Below are 25,129 nucleotides of genomic sequence, written 5' to 3'. Positions count from 1 at the left end.
TGTGTGTTTTTCTGTCCAGTTTGGGACTGTGGGAAGGGAGGAGAGGGAGACAGAGGCCAGCCCAACCTTTATACCACCAACGTGATCGTGCTGTCTGGGTGGGTTTTTTCTGGATAGCTACTTCTAATTCAACGATTTCCTTGCCAAGGCACGGAAAATGAGTCACACAGTAGGCACTGCCTCTTCTTTCCTCCATCCTTCCCCGACTACCCCTACCTACAGGGAGGAAATTACCCCATTCTGGTGGGTGGCCTTAGGAGTTTCTTTTTTTCTAAGCAAGAATGATCTGGTCATCAAAGGGCTCTCAGGTCAGAATCCCAACCAGTTTTCCCCCAACCCAGGAGCCAGGAAACTGGCAGTAGGCTCCTCATTCAAGCTTTCCGAAGATTCCTAGCCAGTCCCTCCAGGCAAGATGAACTGAATGTAGGTTAAGAGGTGAGCAGTAAAGGGATGGCTCAGAGCCATCCCAGACATAGGCTTGTGTCCAGCTGTTTTCCAAAATATATTTGCAAATGGAGAAAGTGGGTATGGAGAAGGGACATTCCTCCCGCAACCCCAGGGACTGCCCCCCCACCCCGCTTCCACAATACCCACTCTCCACCGAGTCCTTATTTCATCTTAAAAAAAATAATAAAATAAAACAACCAAAAAAACATAAGTAAAAACAAAACCAGAAAAGCACTCTGTACAGGGACCGGATCTGGGCGCTGCTGCCGTCCCCTGCTGTCCCCTTCTTCTTAGGGGCAGAGCTAGGTCTCAGGGAGTCTCTGCTCTGGTTCCTAGACACCCTCTTGGGGCCTCTTCCCTTCCTAGGCTCAGCTTCCCTGTCCTTCAGTGTCAGGTTCTGGAAGAAGTCAGGCTGGGCTGCTCCCGCAGGTAAGGAGACTGGCTGTGGCATCCAGTGGACCCTAGTGGCTGGGCCAGGGCTCCAGCATCAGTCAGGACTCCCCGGTGCTGCCCCCTCTTCCAGCCAGGCTGGGCAGCTCTCAGCCACCTACGAGTTGGAAGAGGAAGGAAGATTGCTGGCATGGCAGGCCACCCTGGATGTGATCCAAGGGCCCTCTCCCTGCCTCGTCCCGACGCGGGCCATAAGTCAGGCCTTCCACACTCCCTGAGGGGCCAGCAGGGCCTCAGCGGCCCGGGCCTTTCGGCTCATACTGGCATGTCCAGACCCAGGTACTCAGGGTTCTCTGCTGTAGGGGTCCCTTCAAAGGTGCTGGGTGGAGAGCCCCGCTCTGATGGGTCCTGGTCCCAGTAATAGAGGTTGTCAAAGGCTGGGCTGAAGGCCGGAGAAGAGTGGGACTGAGGGGCAGCCCTGCCCCGGGGTGCCAAGTACTCGGGGTTCTCCACGGCAGCCCCAAAGGCAAAAATGTCTTTGACAACCCCATTCTTCCCAGGGGAGAGAGTCTTGGGCCTTTCCAGAGTGGAACCGGCAGGTCGAGGAGGAGGCCGAGGACCCTCTAGGGGTGAGGGGGGCTGTGGCCGAACCTCTGGCTGGTTCACGTATTCTGAAAGGACAAGAGAAGGAGGCTTGTTAGGGGGAGGAGCCCGTGTGTTCTGGCTGCTGCCCCTGCCCCCATAGTGGGCCCTGGGCTGAGCACCCCCAATCCCCACCTCCCAACCTCTCAGCTCGGGCCTGGACTCCATACCGGGCTGGGGGCTGTAGGTCAGGGGGGCAACGTAGCCATCGGTCTCGGGAGGAAGCGGTACTGTGGGGTCCTCGCTGTACCGCTGTAGAGGGCTGGAGTCATGTTGGGGGAGGTTCTGCAGCCCCTTGGCTGCCCCCATTCCCAAGTCGCCGTCAAACACATCAGAGCCAGCCCCTTCGGAAGGTGCCAGTGGAGACCTGGGGGGCTCCTCCTCCGAGGGCTCCAGACCCAGCGTCAGCTCACCACCGCCACTCTGAGGACGAGCGAGAAGGTCATGATGGGGGTCATTCATGATGGAGACTCCACGGGAGGTGACAGGGTCACAAGAGATAAAAGGAAGTTGCCTTCGGGGTTTGACACAGTCACTGTGGCAAGAGTGGGGTCACAGTTGGAAAGCAGTAGGAATCCTTGGGGATATTGGGGTCTCCTCCGTGAGAGGTGATGGTTGGGGGACATTGGAGAAAGGGACTCTAGTCCACTGGGGCCGGGGGAAGTAACCAGACACACCCACCACACTGTGACAGGGGGCACTGACCCTGGTGGATGTGCTGCGGTGCCTGCGGTGGGCTGTGCCCCCAGAGCCCGGGGCAGGGTCTGGGCAGAAGAAGCCTTGCTGGGGTACCAGGTACTCCTCAGCATCCACCAGGTCCCCCATGTCATCATCCTCCAGCAGCGAGCGGTAGAAGGTGCTGTCCAAGGGGCTGGGAGGGCCCAGGTCTTCATTCTGGGGAGGCGGGAGACAGAGCGTGGCAGCCTCTCCCCAGCCCAGCCTCCCGAGGGAGGCTCAGGGAGTACCAGAGTTCTGACGAGTCAGGCAAGGGCTGGGCTTGGAAGCCTGGGACCCAGGAATCATCTCCCTTTCCTCCCTCTAAGGGAGAGTGATCTTAGCCATAGGCAGGGACGGCGTGGAAAGGCCCGGTACCTGGATGACCACAAAGCGCTGGGGGTCCCTGGCCATGCGGGAGAATTCGGCCACCAACTCCCGGAACCTTGGCCGACATTCAGAGTCGATCATCCAACCTGGGGGTGGGCAGGAGTCCAGCATCTCAGTTCTGGCTGCAGCCTGTGTGCAGAGCCCCTCACCCCCACCCCCAGCCTAGACAACCCCAGTTACTAGAGTCCAAAGCCCTCAGGTGGTAGAGAAGAGGTACCAGACTCGGATCCTGAGAGAGAACCTTTGAGAATCTCTACTAGTTTCCCCTTTTTATTTTGCATTAAGTTTCTTTCTAGCTGGTCCTTGATAGCTCCTCTGGACCGGTACTGTAAAGGGAAGTGAGACCCTTTTGAGGCTGCATTAAACATACCCTGCTCTTGGCCCCCTCCCTTGCCCCTTGTAGGCCCCTCCACCCAGGCCCTCCCACTCCTCCAAGCAGCCGACCCAGCTCAACCACGCACATTTGACCATGATCATGTAGACATCAATGGTGCAGATGGGGGGCTGGGGCAGCCGCTCCCCCTTCTCCAGGAGGTCAGGGATCTCCCGGGCTGGGATCCCATCGTAAGGTTTGGCCCCAAAAGTCATCAGCTCCCACACAGTCACACCTGGGGCAGAGATGGGGTCAAGAGGTGGGGGGACCAGAGGGAGCGTTAGTGCACTGAGCCCCAGAGGCTCTATCCAAGAGCCTGGCACCATGGGGGAAGGAGGGGAGGGACGCAGTGTCAAGGGCAGGAGATACCCAGTCTTTCCGCAGTCCCTGGCAGACTGAGGCACTGGCAGCCCCTTCCTTCCTTCATGCTAAAGTGTCCCTTAATTCGCTCCATCCCAGCTCTCATCCTTCCACCCACATCCCCCCCAGGGCCACGGCTCTGTGTCCACCCTTCCGACCCACCCCATCACACACCATAGCTCCACACATCACTCTGGTGGGTGAACCGCCGGCGGAGAATGGACTCCAACGCCATCCACTTGATGGGCACCTGGGAGAGCAGAGAAGGAAGTGCTCCAACCAGGTGTGGTGGGGAGGTGGCCGTTCTGAGTTCTCCCAGGGGCCAGACCCCACCCCCCCTTGCTTCACTCTGCTCCCTCCTCTGACCTTGCCCCCATCCGCATGGTACTCCGTCTCATCAATGTCCAGCAGCCGAGCCAGCCCGAAGTCTGTAATCTTGACATGGTTGGGACTCTTGACCAGCACATTCCGGGCAGCCAGGTCCCTGTGCACGAGCCGCACATCCTCCAAGTAGCTCATCCCCTGGGGTCAGAGGCATCTGTGTGGACCTCGCTCTGCCAGAGCTCTCCCAGGAAACCTCCTCATCCTAGCTCTGAGTGGAGACAGAGGCGTGCTCCCAAGGGCACCCGCAGAGCCCCGGCCCCCAAAGTGCATACCTTGGCAATCTGCACACACCAGTTCAGCAGGTCCTGGGAGCCCAGGCGCCCGCGGTGCTCCCGGACGTGGTCTAGGAGGCAGCCATAGGGCATAAGCTGTGTCACCAGCTGCACCGTGGATGTCAGGCAGATGCCCAGAAGGCGGGACACGTATGGGGACCCTACACCGGCCATCACATATGCTTCCTGGGAGCAAGGGTACACACTGAGAGGGTATGGGAAACCACTAGCCCCCAAACCACCACACACCCCTCCCGAGGGCTGAGCCGTGACTGGGGACCCTCACTCAATCCAACCCCATTCGTCACAAACCAGAACCATGGCCCACAGACTCAGGAGGTTAAGAGTAGAGATCTGGGGGATCACAAAGTGTCTCCTAAAGCCCCAGTGAAAACAGAGCCCACAGCCCACACCTGCAGCCAGGGGGTCCCCACTGTACTCCCAGCTGGAGAGGGTGGAAGGGCTTACGTCCAAGATTTCTTTGTTGGCTTTGGGGGATGTGTTTTCCCTCAACACTTTGATGGCCACTGGGATTTTCACATTTTCCCCATCGGGGATCCAGATGCCCTGGGCAGAGAGAGGAGGATGTGAGCAGGAGGAGGGTGGGCCAGATCCAACCTGCAGTCGTCCAAGGGGTCACTACTTGTGCTCCCAATCCTTCCCCACCCTTGGGCCAACCCCATTATTGAGCAACAACCTCGCCATTTCAGCCCTCTCCCTATCCCCTTATACATAACTGCCCCACCCAACAGAACCGCCCCCAGCCCCTGGCTGTCTTCCAGACAGAACCCTCGTCCCCGCCCTGACCGCATCCTCTGGGACCGCCCACCCAGGACTTTGGCCCCACCCCTGACCTTGTAGACGGTACCAAAAGCTCCGGATCCAAGCACCTTCACTTTCCTCAGCTCTGTCTCTTTCAGGATCCGCATCTGAGCCTGATTTGGCATCGCTCCGCTCGGTGTCAGGGGCTCCACCAGCTGGGGTGAAGGGGTGGTGCGTCAGTGCCGCGGGCCGGGCTGCAGACCACAGGCCACGCGACAGGCCCTCGGACCGCCTCACCTCTGTCTCCTGCAGCAGCCGCCGCATCGTGTACTTCCGGATCTTCTGCCGCCGCCGCTTGACGAGGATGCCGAAGACCAGCCCCACGACGACGACCAGCAGAATGCCCACCACAGCGGCAATGATGGACGTCACAGGGCTGGGGGCAGGAGCCAGGGTCAGGGATTGGGGACCAGTCTGGGGCAGGAGGGATGAAGGGGTCCCATGGAGGGGCATGAAGGTCACTGGCGTTTGGAAAGGGAAGTTGGAAGGGTGACGTGCAGGCTCCCGTCCTGTTTCACCTACTCAGAAACCTCCCTCGGCTCCTTACTGCCTCCAGGATGAAGTCCAGACTCCTTGCTGGGCATTCAAAACCCTCTCCACCCACATCTCCAAATTGTCTATGCTCTTGCCCAGGGCTCTAGCCCAGGATTCTCAAACTTCCTGACAAAAAATCACCAGGGAGCTTGTCAGTATGCAAGAGTCTGGAGCCCTACCCTCCAGAGAGTCTGATTGTGGTATGAGGTGGGGAACGTGCGCCCAGTGATTCTGATATTCTAGCCAAATTTTCCACCCATAGGTCATGATTTCCACACCTCCCAGCCTTTGTTAATTCTACCTGGACCATCATTTCTGCATGAGGTCATCTTTCAAGACTCAGCTCATCCTGGGATAGAAGGATCTCCTGGGTGCTGACCCTACATCACTGTCATCCTTGCCCCCTTCCCTTGCTTAGCCAAGGGCTGGCACATCACAGACCTCTAATGAACGCTTGTGTCATGGACAAGTGCTTACCTAGGACATACTCCAATCTGTTTTTCTCCCCAAACACCCCACTGCCTAGAAATCAAGTCCAGTGATGGCAGTGATGGACATCACAGGGCTTGTGGCCTCATGGTGAGGGAGAGCCTATGCTCTCCAAGATCCTGCCCTAACCTGATTCAGACTTACTCCCTCCTCTGAGCTTACTCAGTGGCCTACCACAGCAGAACCTTCAGCAAACACGTCCTAGATTGTCCTGACCCCTCTCACCATGCTGCCTGGTTGCTCTCCTCCTAATGCAAGTGACATACCTGCCCCTCTTTCAAGACCTGGCTCCCATGCCACCTCCTCCTTGAAGCCTCCCACTGACCCCAGGTAAGAATTCATTGTCCCATCCTCAGTGCTGTCGTTGCGTTCTCTTCTCAACGTGCCTTGAGTCCCAGGGAGTTGCAGGCTGCCTGTGTCCCTTAGGAGACCCCTACCTACTCGAGGGTGGGGAGGTGCTGGGTGTCTTCGCCATCTTTTCCTGTTCCCTGCCCCCCAAGCATCCCGAGCAGGTCCTCCGTCCACTGGTTGAAGCTAATTGAAAGGAGGGTCCTTAGTGGAAGAGTGGGCTGGGGGAGGGACATGTGTCATGTCAGGAGACCCCCTCCCTACAGCAGTGACCACTCAGGGGCCGGAGGGGGACTGAGGGGCAACATGGGATGTGTCCTGGGGACCAGGCTGACCTGGCTCTCTGCTCAGCGGGGCAGCCCTTGTCATCCAGGTCCACACAGCTGCAGAAGAGAGAGAGTCCTGTCAACAAGGCTGGGAACCACCTCTTGCACTCACTCAGCCTCACAATATCCCCAGAGGTGGGTGTAGCTGAGTTATGATCCCTAATTGACAAAGGCAGAAACTGGGCTCAAGGTCACCAGGGCTCTTTCTACCACCCCACAGGGGAGGCCTTCTCCAATCTGCAAACCTGCATCCCCTGCACCTCCCTGTCTTGGGTAGGAAGTGGGGGGCACCCAGAGGAGCATCAAGTCCAAGAGCTTGGCTATCCCCTCTGTAGAGGATGCCAGGGTAGTAGCTGGGCACAACCTGCACCAAGGACAGTCTGACAATACTGTGACCCAGCAGTTCCACCTCTCAGGATAGACCCTAAAAATGCCAACACCTGTACACTAGGGGGCATGTACAAAATGCTCACTTGTACATGGAGCTCAAGTGCAATAAACTGCACGCCCCCCCCCCCCAAAGAAAGGAGACAAGTTCAATGAATATCCCTCGAACAGGGACATGGTTAAATAAGACTACATCCATACAGCAGATTGAGTAGTTAAAAAAAAAAAAAAAAGGAGGTAGGTTCACGTGCGCTCACAAGAAAGAACCTCCAAGATACATAAAGTGCCGGGACGGAGGAGAAGCAAAGTGCAGAACTATATGTAGAGTACTATCCTGTTTACATTAAAAAATGCACACACACAGAAACCAAAACTGACTATATGTGAGTCAGACGAAATTGCTGTTTCTTGATCATTTTTGACTTCCCAAAACAGCAACCTTCAACCTAACATAAATGTAAAATGCATTTATGGAAATGTGTCGGGCACACCAGAGTGAGCTGGTGGTTCTCCCCAGGGAGGGGAGGGCGGGCGACTGGGTGGGTGAAGGAGTGGACGAAAGGGCACTTCTGCTTTACAGTGTTTATACTCTGATACTGCTGAAAATGTGTATCACAAGAATGTATGCATGTACTCCGTGTGTAATTAACAACGAAGTGAAAAACATAAAGAGAACAGGGCAGATCACTGTGTTAGGACGTGGAAAAACATTGCAAGCAAAATTGCAATGCTGAGTGAGAAAAAGCAATTTCCAAACAATATGTATGGTCTATGATCCCATTTTGGTAAAAAGAAGTACATACTAGAGTGTGCACAGATAAAAACTGGAGAATAATAATAATAATATATAAACATATACTTTATGTTATAATAATAATACGTATGTTAGTGTGTGCATAGATAAAAAAACTGGGGGAAAAATATTGCAAATTATTAACAGTGGGATAGAATTGCTAATACGATTCATTTTCATGCTTTAATTAAAAAATTTTTAACCACGTGTTACTTTTGTGATCAGAAAAAAAAGATATGAAAAATTAAGGGTCTCGGGGTAAGCAAAGGCAGAGTTGTCCCACTTTTAGAATAAGAGCCCCAGAGAGGGTCCTGGAACAAAGCCTTTCTTTCCGTGGAAAAGGCCCTCAGACTCACGAGTGGGTGCAGTTGATGGGGCATGGCTGGCACATGCCCTCCTCATCTGGGAACTTCCAGATGGGCATGAAGGAGAGGTCAGGCTTCACACCACTGGGGCAGCGAGCCACGCAGAAGGGAGGATCCTTGTAGTGGGTGCAAGCCACACACTGGTCAGCCTCCTGGGAGGGGAGGAAGGGTTTGTGGGGGGCTGGCACCGACACCCCCAGGGCAGCAGGATCAGGCCCTTGGGTCCCCTCTGTGCTTCCCTCAGTCACTCAGCAGCACTGTCCACCTTGCTCCTGGGACAGCCCCATACCTGCTGTGTCTGATGCCCCTGTTCTGCACCCAGCTCCCCACTTTCAAAGCTTGATCCCCAGGCCTGGTGGGGTGGGGGGAGTGTATTACCTAAGGTATAACAGCAAGTAATAATAGTAACTAACTTATGAAGCCTTTTTCCTGTGCTCGGGCACTGTGCCAAACCCTATTTTGAGTTAATTCTCACTGCATCCCAATGGGGTAGGTACTAGTATAACGTTCATTTTACGAATGAGCCAGTGCAAGTGGGGCCTGGATTTGAATCCAGGTCACCTGATGTCTAAGCCCCCAGGTCTAACCACCTTAGCACAGCCACGGCCAAGGGCACAGGCTTCCCTGGGCCCTTTGCATGGTCTGAAGGGCCTCAGCGTCCGCAACTCTTGCTGTCCCCAGCATCGCAGCCACCTTCCACCCTCCTACCACCCTCCTACTGTTCAGGTCTGGGCTTGGAGTCCTCCCCAGCGGTATTTTACTGGACTTGGCCAGGTCCCTGGCAGCACCCGCAACCCCGCCCTGCTTCCCTCCACCCAGCTCTGAGCGCACCAGCACCTCACCGAGCCAAAGCAGGTCACTGAGCCGTTCTGGGGCTGACACTCGGGGTGGCACGGCAGACAGTACCTGTCCTTCACGTACTCCCGGGGGAGCCTGAGGAGAGGACGGCCGGTGAAGGGGTCTGGAAGGAGCCCCTGTGCACCCCCCAGCCCGGCCGCCCCCTCCTCTGCCCCGCATACCCCTGCAGTACTCGGCATTCTTCCACGCACTGCTGGCCCCGGAGGAACTGGCTGCAGTTGACGCACTGGGTGGGCCCTGGACCCCAGCAGTGCCCGTGGGCACACAGCGGGTAGCAGGCCAGGCCCTCGCCCACTGCAGTGAGGAGGAAGGGGTCAGAGGGGACTCTCAAGGGAGACTCCAGGGAGCTGGGGGAAGAGTCTGTGGGCATGGCTCTGAGCTGGAGAGGTGGGGATAGGTGCCGTGCAAAGCAGGGAGAGAAAGAGTTCTGAGGTTCCAGGAACAGAGAGGAAAGGGAAGGGAGGGATGGCAAGGCAGTGTGGCAGGACCCTGCTAGAAGCCATGCCAAGAGGCCAGGCCAACCAGAGCTACGTCAAGGATGGTGCACCAGGGACGGGCAGTGCACACGCACAAGTAAGTCCCAGACTGCTGCTGCCAGAGGCCCGTGGGCATGCCTGAGCAGCAGTGCTGGGCTCCCTGTCTTACCGCACTCGACCTCTGGCCGGTTGGCACTGTGGAGCAGGGCCTGGTGGGGGTTCCGGAAGAGCTGGTCCCAGGGCACCGTGTGTACAAAGCAGAGGCGGGCGTTGCGGTGGATGAGGGCCAGCCCACTGCCCAGTTCCCGCAGAGAGCGCAGCCCCAGCCAGCGGATGCCCAGCCCTTGCAGGGTCAGCGAGTAGGCACCACTGTGGGAGGGGGAATGCTCAAATGCAGGGGGGCAACGCACCACTGACCCTCCCCCCTCAGCAAGGGCTGCCCTCGCCTTCCTCCTGTCCCCAGCACACTCTGCAAACTTCCATGGGAATGCTGCTGCTGGAGTGCCCGGGGAATAAGAACCCCCATTCCCCCCCTACACACTCAGAGCTTCTCCCGGGCCTCCCGGGGCAGCTCCTCCTCCGTCAGGCCTCCCTCCCCTGGTGCTCACTCATGCAGAACTCGTCCCCGGATTACTCGCAGATTCTGGAAGACGTGGAGGTCCGGCAGGCTGTCTGGCCACGCTGAGATGTACAGGTAACCTGCAGACACAGGGTGAGGCTAGGGGTGCGGGGACAGGACGAAGACCTCCCAGCCGCATCGAAGCAGGATTCAGAGAGACAGAGCTCACCTGTGATCTCCTCCAGAGACTCAAATACTCTGAGCTGCTCAGGCTGTAGGGGGGCAGTGTTGGAGGCTCGGTCCCTAGAAGGAGGATTAGGAGAGGGCCAAGAAGGGGGTGGGTAAGACCCCCCTCCACAAGCTGGCCCTGCCATCCTCCCCAACCTCCCCTCCACTTAAACCCATTGCCCATCGAGCCCGGCTGTTCCCATCCTGAACTTCAAAGCCCAGGCCCTGGCTTGGCAAATATCAAAACAATATTTATATCCTTTGATCTAGAAATTCTACTTCTAGGAATGTGGCCTAGAGAGACACCGGCCCCTGTTCCCAAAGGCATGTGCAAAGGAGAACTGTTTGTTAGAGGGAAAATAAAAAAACTAAGGAAATTAAAAATTAAATTTTTTTTAAAATTTAAACTTAAAAAAATTTAATTAAATTTTAATTAATTTATTAATAATTTATTTTATTAATTAAATTCAAAAATTTTAAATTAAATACCTAAACATCAGTAAATGGGAGCTATTAAATATAATCGTGATCTATCCAGACTACACACGAAAAACTAACATTCAGGAGCATGTAGTATCTGCTGGGCACGGTTATAGGAGCTTTACAAATATTAACTCATTTAAACTTTATAACACCTTATGAGGGCGGGACTATTTTTGCCCCCATTTAACAGATGAGGAAACTGAGACTCATCAAGAAGGTCACACGATTAGTAAGTGGTAGAAGCCAGGTCTCAAACCCAGGCAGCCTGGGCTCTTAGCTGCTACTCTTTGCTGCCACCTCTTCCGCAGCTGTGGAAAGAACAAGGCAGCTAGACATGAACTAACTGTCATAACCAGGTCTCCAAAGCCAGGGGCAGACAATATTCACAACAGGCTCCCATTTTAAATCAACCTTTCCCCCCAAATTACTAACACTACGTTTCTCTGTGCGTGTGTATCCATATACGTATGAACGGTCTAGAAGAACACACACAAACTGTTAAGAGTGGTCTCCTCTAGAAAGGGGAGTAAAGGTGGAGAAAGTGTTGAAGGGAATTTTCTCCTTTTTTAATACATATTTTTATTGAAGTATAATTCACATACAATAAATTGCAGATTTTTAGTGTGCAGTTTAATGAGTTTTGTCAAATGCATTCACTCACCTATCCACTACCCCAACTGGTATACAGAACATTCCCATCACCCCAGAAATTTCCTTTGTGTCCCTTTCCAGGCCCTCACCCTGGCGCAATCACTGTTCTGATTTCTCTCACCACACAGTGGTTTTGCCTATTCTAGAGCAAAGGGAATCATACAGTGCGGACTCTCTCTTGTCTGACTTATTTTGCTTAACATAACGTTTCTGAGACACATTCATGTTGTTTCACGTATCAGTAGGCCATTTCTTTTACTGCTGAGAATTTCACTGTACGGATATACCACCTTTTACGGTTGACCCTTGAACAATGCCTGGGTTACGGCACCAACCCCCACAAAGTCGAAAATCCAAGTATAACTTTACAGTCAGCCCTCTGCATCCACGGTTCCGGATTCAAGCAACCCCGGACTGTGTAGTACTGTCGTACGGATTTATTGAAAAAAGTTCACATTTGAGTGGACCCACGCAGTTCAAACCCGTGATGTCCAAGGGTCAGCTTTATTGATTCCTTCAGCTACTGATATACATTTGCATTATTTCCAGTTCGGGGCCATTATGAATAAAGCTACGATGAACTCAAAGAGAATGTTACTTTATCTGGATGGTGTGACCTACATACAAGTGCATGTTCATAGATAACGTGTCATTTATGAGAAAAATCCCAGGAATTCCCTGGCAGTCCAGGGGTTAGGACTCCTCGCTTTCATTGTCAAGGGCCTGGGTTCAATCCCTGGTGGGTGAACTAAGATCTAGCAAGTCGCGCGGCGCGGCCAAAGACAAGCAAACAAAAAAGAAAAACTCCCCCCTCCAAAGTCCCTGCTGGTCTTCCACCTGCTTCCTTTGCATCCCTGGCCTCCCACCTCTGTCTCCCGCCATCCCCGAGAAATGCTTCCACTTCTGGGGCCTCAGGATTCGGTGACTGCCCTGATGCTGCCTCAGGCCACGTGCCCACCCTTAACTCTGGTATCCTTACCCCTCAAAGCTTTCCGGCACAAACGCCAGGCTCCCAAAGATCTTCTTGCAGCCAGCAAACTCCTGGATGTTGGCACTGGTGACCGCCCTCACTTCCCGCAGGTGTTCCATGCCCAGACCATAGCACACTGTGGGGAGGGGGACAGGGGGGCACCTCAGCCTCCACATGGAGCACCAGGAATTCAACCTCCTGGGTCCTGTCCACAGTCCCCTCCTGGGGCCACATGCCCCCTCCTCACATTGGCAGAGACATGGGGGAGCTTGTGGGAGTGCTCAGGGGAGGGCCAGGGGCAGAGTCAGTGGGAGAACAGGACCGGGTCCCAGGAGGGTCTGAGGGAGGGTGGCACAGCGGGCTAGGCCAGGCTGGGTGTGCAGGGGGTGGCCACTGGGTACCTCGGGCACAGGGCTTGCTGCATTTCTCACACCGCTGGGTTCCATCCTCAGCTGTCACCTCTTGGTTGTTCAGGGGACAAACCAGGGTGCAGGATCCCACGTCCGTGGACAGGTAGTTGTCTGAGGAGATCAAGATCGTCTGTCCACGTGCCCTGGCCTTTTAGCACTGCCCCACCATGAGCTGTGTGACCATGCCCAGGTAGTGCAATAAGAATGATATCAACCGATACCAAAATGCCCTTACACCATATCTGAGCCCTGAACACTCGTCCACTCCTCACGACAACCCTGTGCGGTAGGCACCGTTGGATTCCCATTTTGCCAAAAGGGAAACCAAAGCACAGAGTTTTCTGTTTAAATTACTCAAGGTCCCTGTGCTAGTAAGTGGAGGAGCCAGGATGTGAACCCAAATGATCTAGCTCCACACTCCGTACTCTCACCCACCATGGGGAGGGTACGACCAGGACCCAAGAGCCCACTGCTGTCTCCTGTGACAGGAGGAAAGAGGTCCCCAGGTCTGAGGCCAGTCCCTAAATGATCATCAGTAAATAGGGGAGCTAGTAAATAAAACTCTGATCTATCTAAAAATCAACATTTAGGGGTGCTTAGTATTGTCTGGGCACAGTTATAAGAGCTTTGCAAATATTAACTCATTCAAACTTTGTAACCACCTGGTGAGGATGGGACTATTTTGGCCCCCACTTAACAGATAAGGAAACCAAGACACAGCCAGAAGGTCACGTGACTGATAAGGGGCGGGGCCAGGCCTCAGACCCAGGCAGTCTGGCTTCTGTGCGTGGGCTCTTAGCTGCTATTCTGTGCTGCCACCTGCTCCACTGCTGTTGAAAGAACGAGGCAGCTCAGTACGAACTGCCGTGACCAGCTCTCCAAAGCCAGGGGCGGACAGTACTCACAACATGCTTGCATTTACATAAACCAAAGTCCCCAGCAAAACTACTAAAAGTACGTCTCTCCCCGGCACTCACAAGGACAGGTGGTCACGCAGCTGGCGCCGAAGGTATAACGGCCCTCGGGGTTGGGCATGGACTCGAAGGTGTCCGTGTTGTAGGTGACCAGAGCTGGGCAGTGCAGCTCACAGATGCCACTGTGGTTGAAGTGGAGGCAGGCCTGGGGGACAGGCAGCTGGTGGGCACTGGGCTGTTTGGCCCTGGTGTGCCAGAGGGTTAAGGGCAGCACCAGGCGGGACGCCCCTCCCCTTGCAGCCCGAGGGCTGGGGCGCCGGGGGCACGTACCAGACAGTCAGAGTGCTTGGGGCCCGTGCAGCCGGCGGCACACTGCTCGTGGCAGCAGTCGGTGGGCTGCGGGCCCTTACAGCGGGCACAGCCGCTGGCACAGACGGTTCGCGTCACTGTTGGGCAAAGGGCAGGATGAGGGCTGGGCGGCAGCCTAGGCACCGGGCCCCTTCACCAGCATCACCTTCTGGGGAGACTTCCTGCCTCAGGGAAGATGCCGAGGCCTGGCACCCACCCGCCATGTCACCTTTATTCCCACCCAGCCCCTGCCCCCAGATTCTGGGCCTCCCTGTAACTCACAGCTCTGACAGTCCTTGGAACTTTCTCCCCAGCAGTGGGGAGCTTTACAAGCTGGAGAACAGGGTGGGCCTGGGGAGAGACACAGAACGGCAGTGAGAGAGACAGAGACCAGGAGACAGAATGCACAGTGAGGGAGAGATGCAGGCAGGAGGAGAGGACTCCAAAACCGGAGGCACGATCTGGAAGCAGAGGGAGACAGGGCAGAGAACCGCAGAGATGAAGAGACACAGAGAAAGAGGAAATGGGTGGTGTTAGTGCAGCGGCAGCGGGGGGCGTGGAGTAAGCCAGGAGTCTGGGGTCGGTGGGCTGCGTGAGAGAGAGAGGCGGCTGCAGGCGGCGAGGGGCGTGGCTTACAGGCCCGTGAGCGGTTGGTGTCTATCTGCATGAGGGCCAGCTGGTTGTTCCTGTGGAAGATGTCCTTCCACACAATCGTGTCCTGGTGGCAGAGCTGGGGGTTCCGCTGGATCAAGACCCCTCCCTTCAGGATCTCTGTGGGGCGGGCAATAATCAGGTGCTTCTTCCCTCATCTGTCATCTTCTGACCTCCCTCGGGGCCTGCCTGCCTTCTAAAAGGGGAATGGGGCTCTTAAACGCGCCCCAGGTTCCTCAGGGAGCAGAGGAGACTCCTTCGGCATCTCTTAGCCCTGCCAACACCACCCCACACGTGAACAAACGGAGATCCGGGGCGGAGTGAGCTGTCCGTGTCACTGTCTCCTCTCCTCCACCTCTACTCTGTGCACATTGCTTAGCAGTTAAAAGCGAGTGTGAAATCCAGCCTCACCACCACTAACTCGCTGTGTAACCTCAAGCAAGTCACTCATCCTCTGTAAACCTCAGTTTTCTCATCTGTAAAACGAGAATAACACTGATGCTTCCCTTGCAAGATTAAAGCACGACTGAAATGGGGTTATGCAGGTAAAGCACCAGGCACTCAGAGTCTGGGACGCTGTCAGCTCCAAGGCTGCCGCGTACAGTTACACAGGTTGTTCACTGTACGTGTGCATTCAGCCAGGAAGTGGGCAAAAACCCAGCCTGCATCCTATCAAGCTACGTGGGCTGGCACAAGCTGTGACTTCCTGGGAGGAAGGGAAATCTTTTTCGAATCCTCACAAGGGCGCCTCCCCTAGCTCCACTTGCATCCATCCGGAAGGGACCCCAGTTCTTATTCACACGAAGCATCCCCATGGCTGACAGGGGCCCTGGTCAGTTCTCAATGACCAGCAGGGAGTTTCAACGATAAGGATGAGCACCTGTGAGGCTTCGCAGCTGCAGCTCCTGCAGCCCTCCCGGAGCAGTGTGTGCAGCAGGGGGGGCACCTTCCAGAAGGCCTCCGTTGTCCAGCACGGCCAGGGCATAGTTGTCCTCAAACAGCTGGGTGCCTCGCACGATCCGCAGCCTCTGCAGGGGGACCTGACTCACTCGGTTCTGAGCGATGAGCACGTAGCCCTGCACCTCCTGGATCTCCTGGGAGGGGACAGGGTAGGGTATGGCTAAGGCAGGTCCAGGCCCTGGACCACGACCACCGCCCCCCCGCACAAGGCCTCCTCCAGGTTACCCTGTGCTCGGGGATCTTGGGCAAGGCCCCCAGCCGCTGACCAGTCCTGCTCCCTCAGGCATAAAATGGAGATCAAGGCCACTCCCCACATCCCCGAACCAGATTCTAGTACGATCAAGAAAGAAAATGGCGGGGGCACACTCTGTAAACTGTAAGCAAGTACCCCACCCTCTCTGCATCTCAGTTTCTTCATCTGTAAAGGAAAGCCCTGGACGAGGTGATGTTTGTGATCTGACAGACTAAGCATCGCACCTGAGGCCCCGCTCCAGGGCACCATGGACACAACGCAGAGGCTGGTTTCCATTCTCTCTCCTGCTCCTGACCCTTTCACATACATTTTCCATGTGATTTCAAAATGGGCCCCCCAGGGAGTTCAAGCATGTCTGTTGCTCCCAATATACAGATAGGGAAACTGAGATCCAGTGAAGCCAAGGGCCTAGATCACATTCACATGGCTTGTCAGTGGCAGAACTGGACCGGGAACCGGCCAGCCCTTGCATTACTCCGGGTAGGAGGGGGACAGTGGCTGGGGCAGTTGGACAATGGAAGGTGATCATGCTGGCAAGAGAGCAAAAAATTTAGCAGAGGAACGGGTGCATTCCACCCAGAGATGTCCACGGCCAGCCACGTTGTAGAGAAGGAGTCAACTGGTCTTGCAGTAGGATGGACGGGGGTTAGACAACAGAAAGGACTTCCCAGTTGAGGAACCACAACAAAAGAGGAAATACAGGGTGGGGAACACTCTTCTACCACCCATCTGCAAGCAGAGGGCTCAGCCCAGCAGGAAACAGGGCCTGGCTGGGTTTTGCCCATGGGCCTCACCTGCAGGAAGGAGAGGCTGGCATTAGCGGGCAGGTAGGTGAGCTCCAGGTTACCCTGCACCACCTGACAGCCCTGGTAGAGGTGGCGGAGCATGTCCAGGTGGGTCTCGGGACTGGCCAGCGGCCGCAGCTTCATGTCTGTGCCGGTGCACACTGGCAGGAGAGAGAAGATGGGTCAGAGGGCACTGCCCAGTGAGCTTTGCCAACCTGGCCACCTCTGCCAACCTACTCGCCAGAGTCATGCCACCACAGACAGCGAGAAAGCACAATGGAAGGATCCCTCCTCCTGTGTCGCTTGTACCCACAGAACGTGCAACAGCAAAAGAAAGTTTGCAAATTTGGGAAGAGGAGGGACATCAGGGGAGAAGCTCCCCTGACTCGGCCCATCCTGAGCATCCAGAGGGCGTCTCGCTGTGCCAGCCTTAGGGACTTGCCCGTTTGATCCAGAGTGTTGGCTGGCAAAGAAAGCCTCCCTTTGTCCCAAAGGCACAACTCAGGGCCAACGGGTAAAAATCCCCCAAGAGACGCGATGATGAATCATGAATCCTCTGGATACCCCTTGACCCTCTCCCGAACAAACAACGCCACCCACGTGCCAACCTCCTGGCAAGGGGTACCCACCCCCACAATGCCACCCAGAAAGTGGGGAAGGAGGGTCAGCTGGAGTCATAGCTGGGGCATGGGGACCACCAGGGTCCTGGTCACTGCAGGGGCTTCTGGAATTCCCCGAGGCAGAGAAAAGGAACATCAGATCCCAACTATGGGCATCCGGACCCGAGCTGCAGATGCTGAGCCAGAGTGCTGCCTACTCCAAAGGCTCCTAAGCTGGTACCTCACCCTTGCCACCTCCTCAGCGCAAGACTTCAGAACCAGCTGGCAGAATCTACGCCACGAAACTCCTGCCACAAGGGCATTACGTCAGCCCTGTGTACCTGCCTGGTGCCAACCACCGGCCAAGGAGCGTCAAGATGAACTGCCGCCCAGTCCACCTGGACCCCAGCCCAGTGTCCCTGAGACCAGAAGTACTCACTAAGCCCAGGGATACTAAAAGGGGTACACTAGCCCGGGTAAGGGGGCGCTCTGGGCAACAGCTGGCACCATGCTTGCCAGCAGTGGGGGCGATTAAAGTGCCCAGTTAAACCCGTTTTTCTGCTCTGGTGAGAAGATGAATCACCTGGCACATCTTGCCCAGGAGGGTGTGCCAGGGGGAGGTGGGTGGGGTGCACCCCCAGATCCACAGGTGCCTCAGCTGCCCTGAATTCCTGTTGGTCCCCACTCCACCTCCCAGGGACTACGTGCAGACTCAGGGGGACAGCACAGTGGCTGACTTTGAGGTCTGATCCCCTGCTCTCCCAGCAGCTTGGAGCCTAGGGTCAAATCCTGGGGGGTAATCAGAGATACCCCCTGCCTCCAGAAATCGGGGGAAAGGCTGGTGGGACAAGCCCCCAGGGTTCTGGCCTGGGCCAATGGCCACTAGCTGGCAGCCTCCCAGGAGCGCCTAGAGTGGTCTCTGTTCCCACCCCTCTGGCCAGATAGGGAAGGAAGCAAAGAGGGAGGAATGGGAGGACCCAGAAATAGAACTCAAGGGTCCCTCCCCCCAGACTCCCAAGAGAAACAGGAGCCGGGGATGGCAGGCCAGGCCCAAAATAACGCCCGCTGCCAGGACCTCCCCCAGCCTCGGCAGCTTCAGCTGCTTTGCACGCACAGCTGTCTCCAGGCTCAGACCCCAAGGCCCTGGCCCAAGCCCGGGGCAGGGGCCCGCCTCCACGCCCTGCGCCCTCTGCCGCCTCGAAGGGACACCAGCTGCGGTAGCCAGGCAATAGGAGAACAACAAGGGAACGCTCGGCAGGCACTCCGCGTGGAGCCTCATCCTCCAGAGGCTGCGACTACAACCTCGGTCTTGCAAAGAAGGAAACTGAGGTTGCCAGGGGTTATTCTCCCCAGATCAGAAAGCCTGTGAGCAATAGAGGGAGGATTTGAACTCGACTCTGCGCCGACTTCAAATCCCACATTCCTTCCACTAGACCTAACTGCACACACACCCCTCCCCACACCCTGTTCAAAGGTAAATACACACCAGCTCTGTTGATGCCACTGATTACATTATAGGCTTCGGGCAGGGCCGAGTGGCTGAGCTGGGTAGGAGGACCAGAAGGAGCAGCAGCCCCGCCCCACGAGTTTGTTTGTGTCCGTTTTTGAGTCTGATTCAGACTAAACGTTTGCAACAGGTGGTAACGTTGGGAGCCTGAGACCTACTCCCAGGGAGCTGGAGGCTTGGGGGCTAATATCCTCCAACCTGACACCTCCTCTACCTCCACACTTCCCTCCCCCTCCCATCTCCTCACTCATCTCCCCCTCCCCAGTCCTCGCCATGGTCCCCATATCCACTCTGCCCCCCACTGATTTTCTGGGGCGGGGGTAGGAGGTCCTGTTCCACACAGGGGAGCGCTTTGTCTCCGGAGCACCTGTCCCTCGGGAGCCTCGCCCTCCAGATCTCTGGGGCAGTCGGTGTGACCGGAGCCAGGGACACAGTGGGCCCTGGATAAGTGTTTGTGGGATGAATGAATGAATGAATAAATAAATGAACTCCAATCAAGACTCTCCAAACCAAAAGGGACCAGTTGAGGTCACCATGTCCAGCCCTCTCTTCAGAGGCTGGTCACGGCCGCCATGTCCCTCTAGCTGGGTGTTAGTGGTCAGGTCCCAGCTCTGGGGGGCTCTCAAGTGGGTTCTTTCTTCCCCACCAGCCTTCAGCCCCAGCTGCCTCTCTCGCTCACCAGCATGAAAGCCAACACTTCCTTTGGTTTCCATGAACACTGCCTGCATCCCCTAAGCTCGCCTCCCCCAGACCCGTGGGGCCAGAGCCCATTCCAGTGACACCAGGACTCACCCACCACACACGCCTGGGGCCAGGGCTCAGGTCATTAGGCCACAACCCTAGCTGGGCCACTCACGGTGTGACCTTGATCAAGTCCCTGGATCTCGAGGGCAGAGGTCAAATCAGATTCACCTCTACGTCCAGCAGTGCCTGTGACTTAGCAGGCACTCAGTGAATATTTACTGACCTGACCTTGACTGTGAGTGGGGGATGATGACAACTCTTACTCTCTGCAGAGAAATTACATGAGAGTTAAATGAGGTAATGAATCAAGAAACAGTCTGTAAACGTGACAAGGCTTTGTAAACAGAGCTGGGGCAACACAACATTGGCTATAATAATTCTCCCACTCCTTAAGAGAGCACGCACCCCTCACCCTGTCTCGGCTCTCTTCCCAGGGGTGGGGAGGAAAGGTGGCCTATTAAGAGATAGGGGTGTCACCCCAGAGGGGTTTCCCACAGGGCAGGGAGGGGGATCTCTTTCCAGGTCATCCCAGCACCCAGGGCCAGGCACTACCAGCCTGGCCCTACACCAGCTCCCCAGCCCCAGCCCGACACTGGTCCCTCCCTCACCCGTAGCCCTGTAGGTCCCACTGGCCTCTGGCCTGGTCCTACCCTCAGTCCCCTGCCATGCCAGGAGGGCCCAAGAGGAAGGCAGACGTCGGCTGGTACAGGGAAGGAGAGGACTCCAAAGCCAAGAGGGAACCTGGTGGGGGGCGAGGAGCAGCTCACCCTCATTTTCTTCACCCTCATTTTCTAAAGCCTAGATAAGGGAGGTCATTCACCTAAATAACAAAATAGCACCTCTACCGGAGTCTGACCACCTGAATGCCCCTGAGGCTTTGCTTAACCCATTCCTGTCGAAGGGAATAAGACTTTGGTCAACTCTTAATGCCTCCTCGTCAGAGTCTAAAAATGCCCTGGACATGATTGGGTCGCTGGGAAGCCTTGGCTAAGTCACTTCGTTTCTTTGAACATCAGTTTCCTCATCTGTGCACCTACTTCACAGGATTGTTGCAGAGATGAAATGAAACTGTAATGGATGAGAACCAGGCAAATAGGAAGCACGCTGTACTTTTCTAAAAGTTAAGGCAAGAGAAGTTCATATAGCAGGAGTCCGGGTAATTCCAAACCCAGAGAAAATTAACAGTGCTCTGTGTTTGACTTTGTAATACAATGCATTTTCTCTTTCGGCATTTGATCCTATCTTTCAATTATTTTTTTTCTTGAATATTAAAATGAGGTTACTTTCCCTGAGTATAGCAAAAAGAAGGATGCTGTTGGGAGAATCATTCAGGAATTAAACTATGAGCTCTGCAAGATGTGTTTGCTGCGCTTTACAAAACCTTGACCTCTAAGAAAAGAAAATCCCAACCCTCTGGGCCTTCCCCATCTCCCTTTCCCCCACATGCCTGCGCCAGCCCTCAGCCCTGGCATATACCGGGCGTGCTAGAGGCAGCTGAGTGGGGCTCTGCTTTTAGCCATTCCCCTGCACAACACACCCAACACCTCTCTCTGCACCCAGCACTGCAGGCGGAGGGGTGAGGAAGACCTGAGAAGCTCCCTGTCAATGGCGGGAGAACCGACCCCTCAGATCCCAGCACTGCAACAACCCGGCCGCCCTCCCCCTGCTCGACTCCCAGGCCCAGGTGAGGAGGGCTGCGGCTCAGCCTGACAGCCCAGCCTCGCCTGCCTCACCTCACGCTTCTCAGAAGGTCAGGGGAGAAGACGCCTGCCTGGGAAACACGGAGGGGAAGGGGAGGCTCCTGGGAAAGAGGAGTCTCCTTCCTCAGAGAGAAGGCTGCGCGGGGGCACCTCCCGCTATTCACAGCAGCTCTTGAGGGAGTTCCTTGAGAGGGCAGAGTTCAGCAGGGAGACTGCCGTTTGGTCACACAAAGGCCAGACACACAAACACACAGACCACACAACTCAAGAACACCCTAGTATAGACATCCCTCAGATAACACAGCAGAGCTCTGACAGAGGGGGCCCTCGGGCAACACACAGACAGCCCGACACCCACCCCTTCTCCAGACTCCCTGATCCATGAAGACCACCCACTACTCCTAGAACATTCTCATTCTGTCTTCTCACAACCAGGCGATGTAGGGAGCAGCAGCGGCCCCCCAGTGTTCAGGGCAGACGAATATAGTGATTTTGAAGCTGTGGTTGGGGGTTGCACTGCCTGGGGTCCAATCTGGGACCCACCAATTACTTGCTGCTTACTTCACCTCTTGAAGCCCGGGTCTTCAAGCCTGGAAAATGGGCACACTAGTTAGGACTTCTCTTACAGGGTTGTTCTGAGGATGAAAGCAGGGAACCCAGACAAAACACGCACAGCACCTGGTACACAGTGTATTTCCAGTACACGTTAGCTTTCACCGCTATCGCACCCAGACGGACAGATAGGGCAAGACACACACTGCACCCCACCCCAGCACCCTTCCCCATACACAGCCCAAAGGAAAAGGCAGGACAACCCGGCCCTCGGCATACCCGCATCTGGCCCCGTTCCTTACCCTCCCCCTCCCTCCAAGTGCCCAGGAATCCCTCAGAACCCTCCCACTTTATGCCCCAGACCAGGAAGCCCACCGCCACCCCTCCGTGACCCACGCTCTCCAAGTCACAAAGCACAGAGCCCTAAGTCGGCCCTAACGAGACTTGTTCAAAACAAACGTCTCCCCCTTCCCCCACGCCAGTCTCCGGCGTGAGGCAACTCTGCAGTCGGACTGGCCACCCTCTGCTCCCCGGCTCTGGCTGGACAGGTTGCTTTCCCCACCTCCCCCCCCCCACACCCCGATCGTGCCAGAAGCTGGAGTAACTCAACCCAGTCGGCCGAAAGGGGGCGGGGAGGGGGCCGGGCAGAAGGGACCCCCAGGAATCCAGCCCAGTCCAGTCTGGAGGCGGAGGCTGCCAACTGGAAAGGCATTGAGAGAGGCGCTTGAGGGGGCTCAAGAAAGGGGAAACACACACACACACACACACACACACACACACACACCCTGCTATACACCCTTTGAGGGAAACTTTCTGAACAATTGCAGAGACCTCTTTTGACAAGTTCCGGAGCCGTCGCGGGGTCTGCAAAGCACAAGTCCCTCGAATGGGACGTCTAGAGCCGCTCCGGTGTAATCGCCCCCCTGCCCCACCTCCTCTGGTCCCTCCGAGCCCGAGGGCTGGCGGCTCTGAGCCCCCGGACTGTCCGAAACTTCGGGTCGGGAAGCTCCGATGGCCCCTCTGTTCCCGTCTGACCAGGGATTTAGACGGGGGTCCCAGGCTGCACGGGCCCGTCGCCGCTCCCTGCCCTCCCCACCCCAGACCCACCTTGGGTGCCCGCGGCTCCGGGGGGCAGGAGGGCGAGGAGGAGCCCCCAGCGGCACCAGGCCGCCAGCTCCATGGTGCTCACTGCGGCTCCGTCCCCATGGCTCCGGCTAGACCAGGCGGCGAGGGCGCCGGGCGGGCGAGGGGAGGGGGCCGGGCGCTCGCGCCGGAAAGAGCACCCAGTGCAGGGGCGGCCGGCGGCCTCGGGGGTCTTCTCGGCTCTGTGGGCACGATGGAGAGGAATCTCAGCTCCACAACTTCATTCCTGTACTTCCTCAAGGCAGCCCTCCTCCTCCACCCCCTCCTCCTCCGGTGATTGGGAGCCAGCGCGCTCGCAGCTCGTCCCCCCCCCCCCACCCCCTCCAACCGCATTCCAGCAAGTCCCGGGGAGTGGCAACTCCCAGCTTCACTTTCTCCCTCTCTCCGCGCAGGCCTGGGTGGCGTTGCTGCCAGCGCGCGGACTCCAGGGTTGCCCGCCGCAGTTCTCACCCGTTTCCATGGAGAATCCCCCAAAGCAGAGGAGGGTGATGGCGCCCCTCCCCCGGGAGTCCGGGGCAAACGCTTTAGCCTGCCATTCTTAACTTTCTTTTAAGTCGCAGGTTTTATCTTAAACATTCCTGGCCGTTTGCATCCTACTCCATCCCATGCCTATTTGTTTTAATATCAAATAATGGTTTTCCTACCGCATCCTCAGGTAAAAATGTTAGTCAAGTAGGGGGATGTGTTGCGTTTAACCTGTGGCTTCCAGGACTCCCTGGCATACCTTCTCGAATCTTCTAGATATCTTTTCCAGTCTGAAAAGCATGCTTTTAAGGGGGTCTACAAGTTTGGGGAGTCAAATTGGGGAGAGATGTAGAAACCTACATCTCAATCCTTCAAAGAACATCCTTGTTTCTTTACGGGGCACTCAGCACCCAATTCATCCAAGGTTCCTTCTCTGTCCCTGGCCTTTTATTAGTCTGCTTAATTCCACCTCCCCACCCTGCATTCCACCTGGAGCCCCTGACCCAGTTACTAAGACCCGGTCGGGGGTCTCGTGCGGGTGGGGATGGAAGGAAGGCATGTTTTTGTTGGAAATGCCAACAAAAGATTGCACGAGATACACTTATCCTAACAAATTATCTGTTGTTTATCTGAAATTCAAATTTAACTGGGCATCCTCATTTTTATTTGCTAAATCTGGCAACTCTAGTTGGAATGCTCAGCCCTGAGCATGTCTGTGCTGGTCAAGAGGGGATCAGAGGCACCTACTGGGGGCTGCAGAATGAAGGACATTAGCATCTCTTAAACTGCTTCCTTATTCCTAGCGTGGCTCTAGGCAGGCACTTTCACAGTAGGGAACTTGAGAACACGGCACTCTGGGATCAGAATGACCTCGGTTCAAATCTCAACTCCACCACGCGTTAGCTGTGTGACCTTACACAAGCGACTGAACCTCTCTGGGTCTCAGCTGGCTCACTTGTAAAATAGCATCTGGCACACTGTGCTAGGGGTTAAAGGAGATAATACTCCTGAAGCTCTAAGCACAGTACTTAGCACACAGTAATTGCTGGAAAAGTGGTCTCAGGTTTAGTTATACCGGGACAGATCCAGGTTTTGTGAGACCTGAAGCTTATGAAATTTGGGGGACTCTCTTTAAGAAAAGGAAAACAAAGTTATAAATACAAAATTAGACACATAAATGCAAATGAGGGGCCTGAAGCTTACCCCTCTTTAACACCATGGTAAGTCCACCTCTGGCTCTAATCAGTGATGATCAAACTGCAGGTCAGTATCCATTAGAAGGTTGGTTGTGAAACCAATTTCAATGACCAGGACAAGTCTGTCTTTCTTTTTTATTTTATTTATTTATTTAGTTTTTTCTGTTTTTTAAATAAATTTATTTTTAATTTTTGTCTGTGTTGGGTCTTCGTTGCTGCATGCAAGCTTTCTCTAGTTGCGGTGAGCAGGGGCTACTCTTTGTTGCGGTGCACGGGCTCTAGGCGTGTGGGCTTCAGTAATTGTGGCACGCGGGCTCAGTAGTTGTGGCTCTCAGTAGTATGGCACATGGGTTAGTTGCTCCACGGTATGTGGGATCTTCCCAGACCAGGGCTCGAACCCGTGTCCCCTGCATTGGCAGGCGGATTCTTAACCACTGTGCCACCAGGGAAGTCCCAGTTAGTTTTTGAGAAATAGAATGGAATTGAAGATTGACTACAAGTGGGATAAGGGCATGTGTGTCCTGGGTGATGAGGTACAATGGATTTATTCTTTGGATTATAGTCATAAACGTTCAAGAAATACTGCTGTGTATGGGGACACAGTGGCCCTTCAGGATGGGCATCAATATCCCTACTTTCTC

The 25,129-nt window shown here is 55.5% G+C and overlaps 1 protein-coding gene across 5 annotated transcripts; it reads right to left on the bottom strand.

The window, feature by feature from the left end:
* Positions 1–260: 260 nt before the first annotated feature.
* ERBB2 (erb-b2 receptor tyrosine kinase 2) lies at positions 261–23,091 on the bottom strand. 5 transcript variants are annotated; one of them, XM_073797236.1, is made up of 27 exons: positions 22,792–23,089; positions 16,592–16,743; positions 15,465–15,678; positions 14,570–14,704; positions 14,216–14,284; positions 13,916–14,031; positions 13,649–13,790; positions 12,663–12,782; positions 12,271–12,397; positions 10,159–10,232; positions 9,979–10,069; positions 9,540–9,739; positions 9,056–9,218; positions 8,879–8,969; positions 8,028–8,188; positions 6,501–6,548; positions 5,032–5,170; positions 4,827–4,949; positions 4,441–4,539; positions 3,973–4,158; positions 3,683–3,838; positions 3,491–3,566; positions 3,045–3,191; positions 2,572–2,669; positions 2,185–2,373; positions 1,650–1,902; positions 261–1,508 (listed from the first exon to the last, which is right to left on the bottom strand). In XM_073797236.1, exons 1-27 carry the CDS (start codon positions 22,862–22,864, stop codon positions 1,153–1,155), a joined length of 3,798 nt encoding a protein of 1,265 aa, XP_073653337.1. In that variant the 5' UTR covers positions 22,865–23,089; the 3' UTR covers positions 261–1,152. The 5 variants fall into 5 exon arrangements, with proteins under 5 accessions (XP_073653337.1, XP_033704265.1, XP_033704264.1 ...); XM_033848374.2 differs by having other exon boundaries at positions 4,863–4,949; positions 9,056–9,188; XM_033848373.2 differs by having other exon boundaries at positions 9,056–9,188; positions 22,792–23,088.
* Positions 23,092–25,129: the final 2,038 nt, after the last annotated feature.

This window comes from Tursiops truncatus, chromosome 20, assembly GCF_011762595.2.
Source record: "Tursiops truncatus isolate mTurTru1 chromosome 20, mTurTru1.mat.Y, whole genome shotgun sequence".
Taxonomy (NCBI): domain Eukaryota; kingdom Metazoa; phylum Chordata; class Mammalia; order Artiodactyla; family Delphinidae; genus Tursiops; species Tursiops truncatus.
Note: the sequence above shows the minus strand (reverse complement) of the source record. Positions and strands in the feature narration are given on the sequence as shown.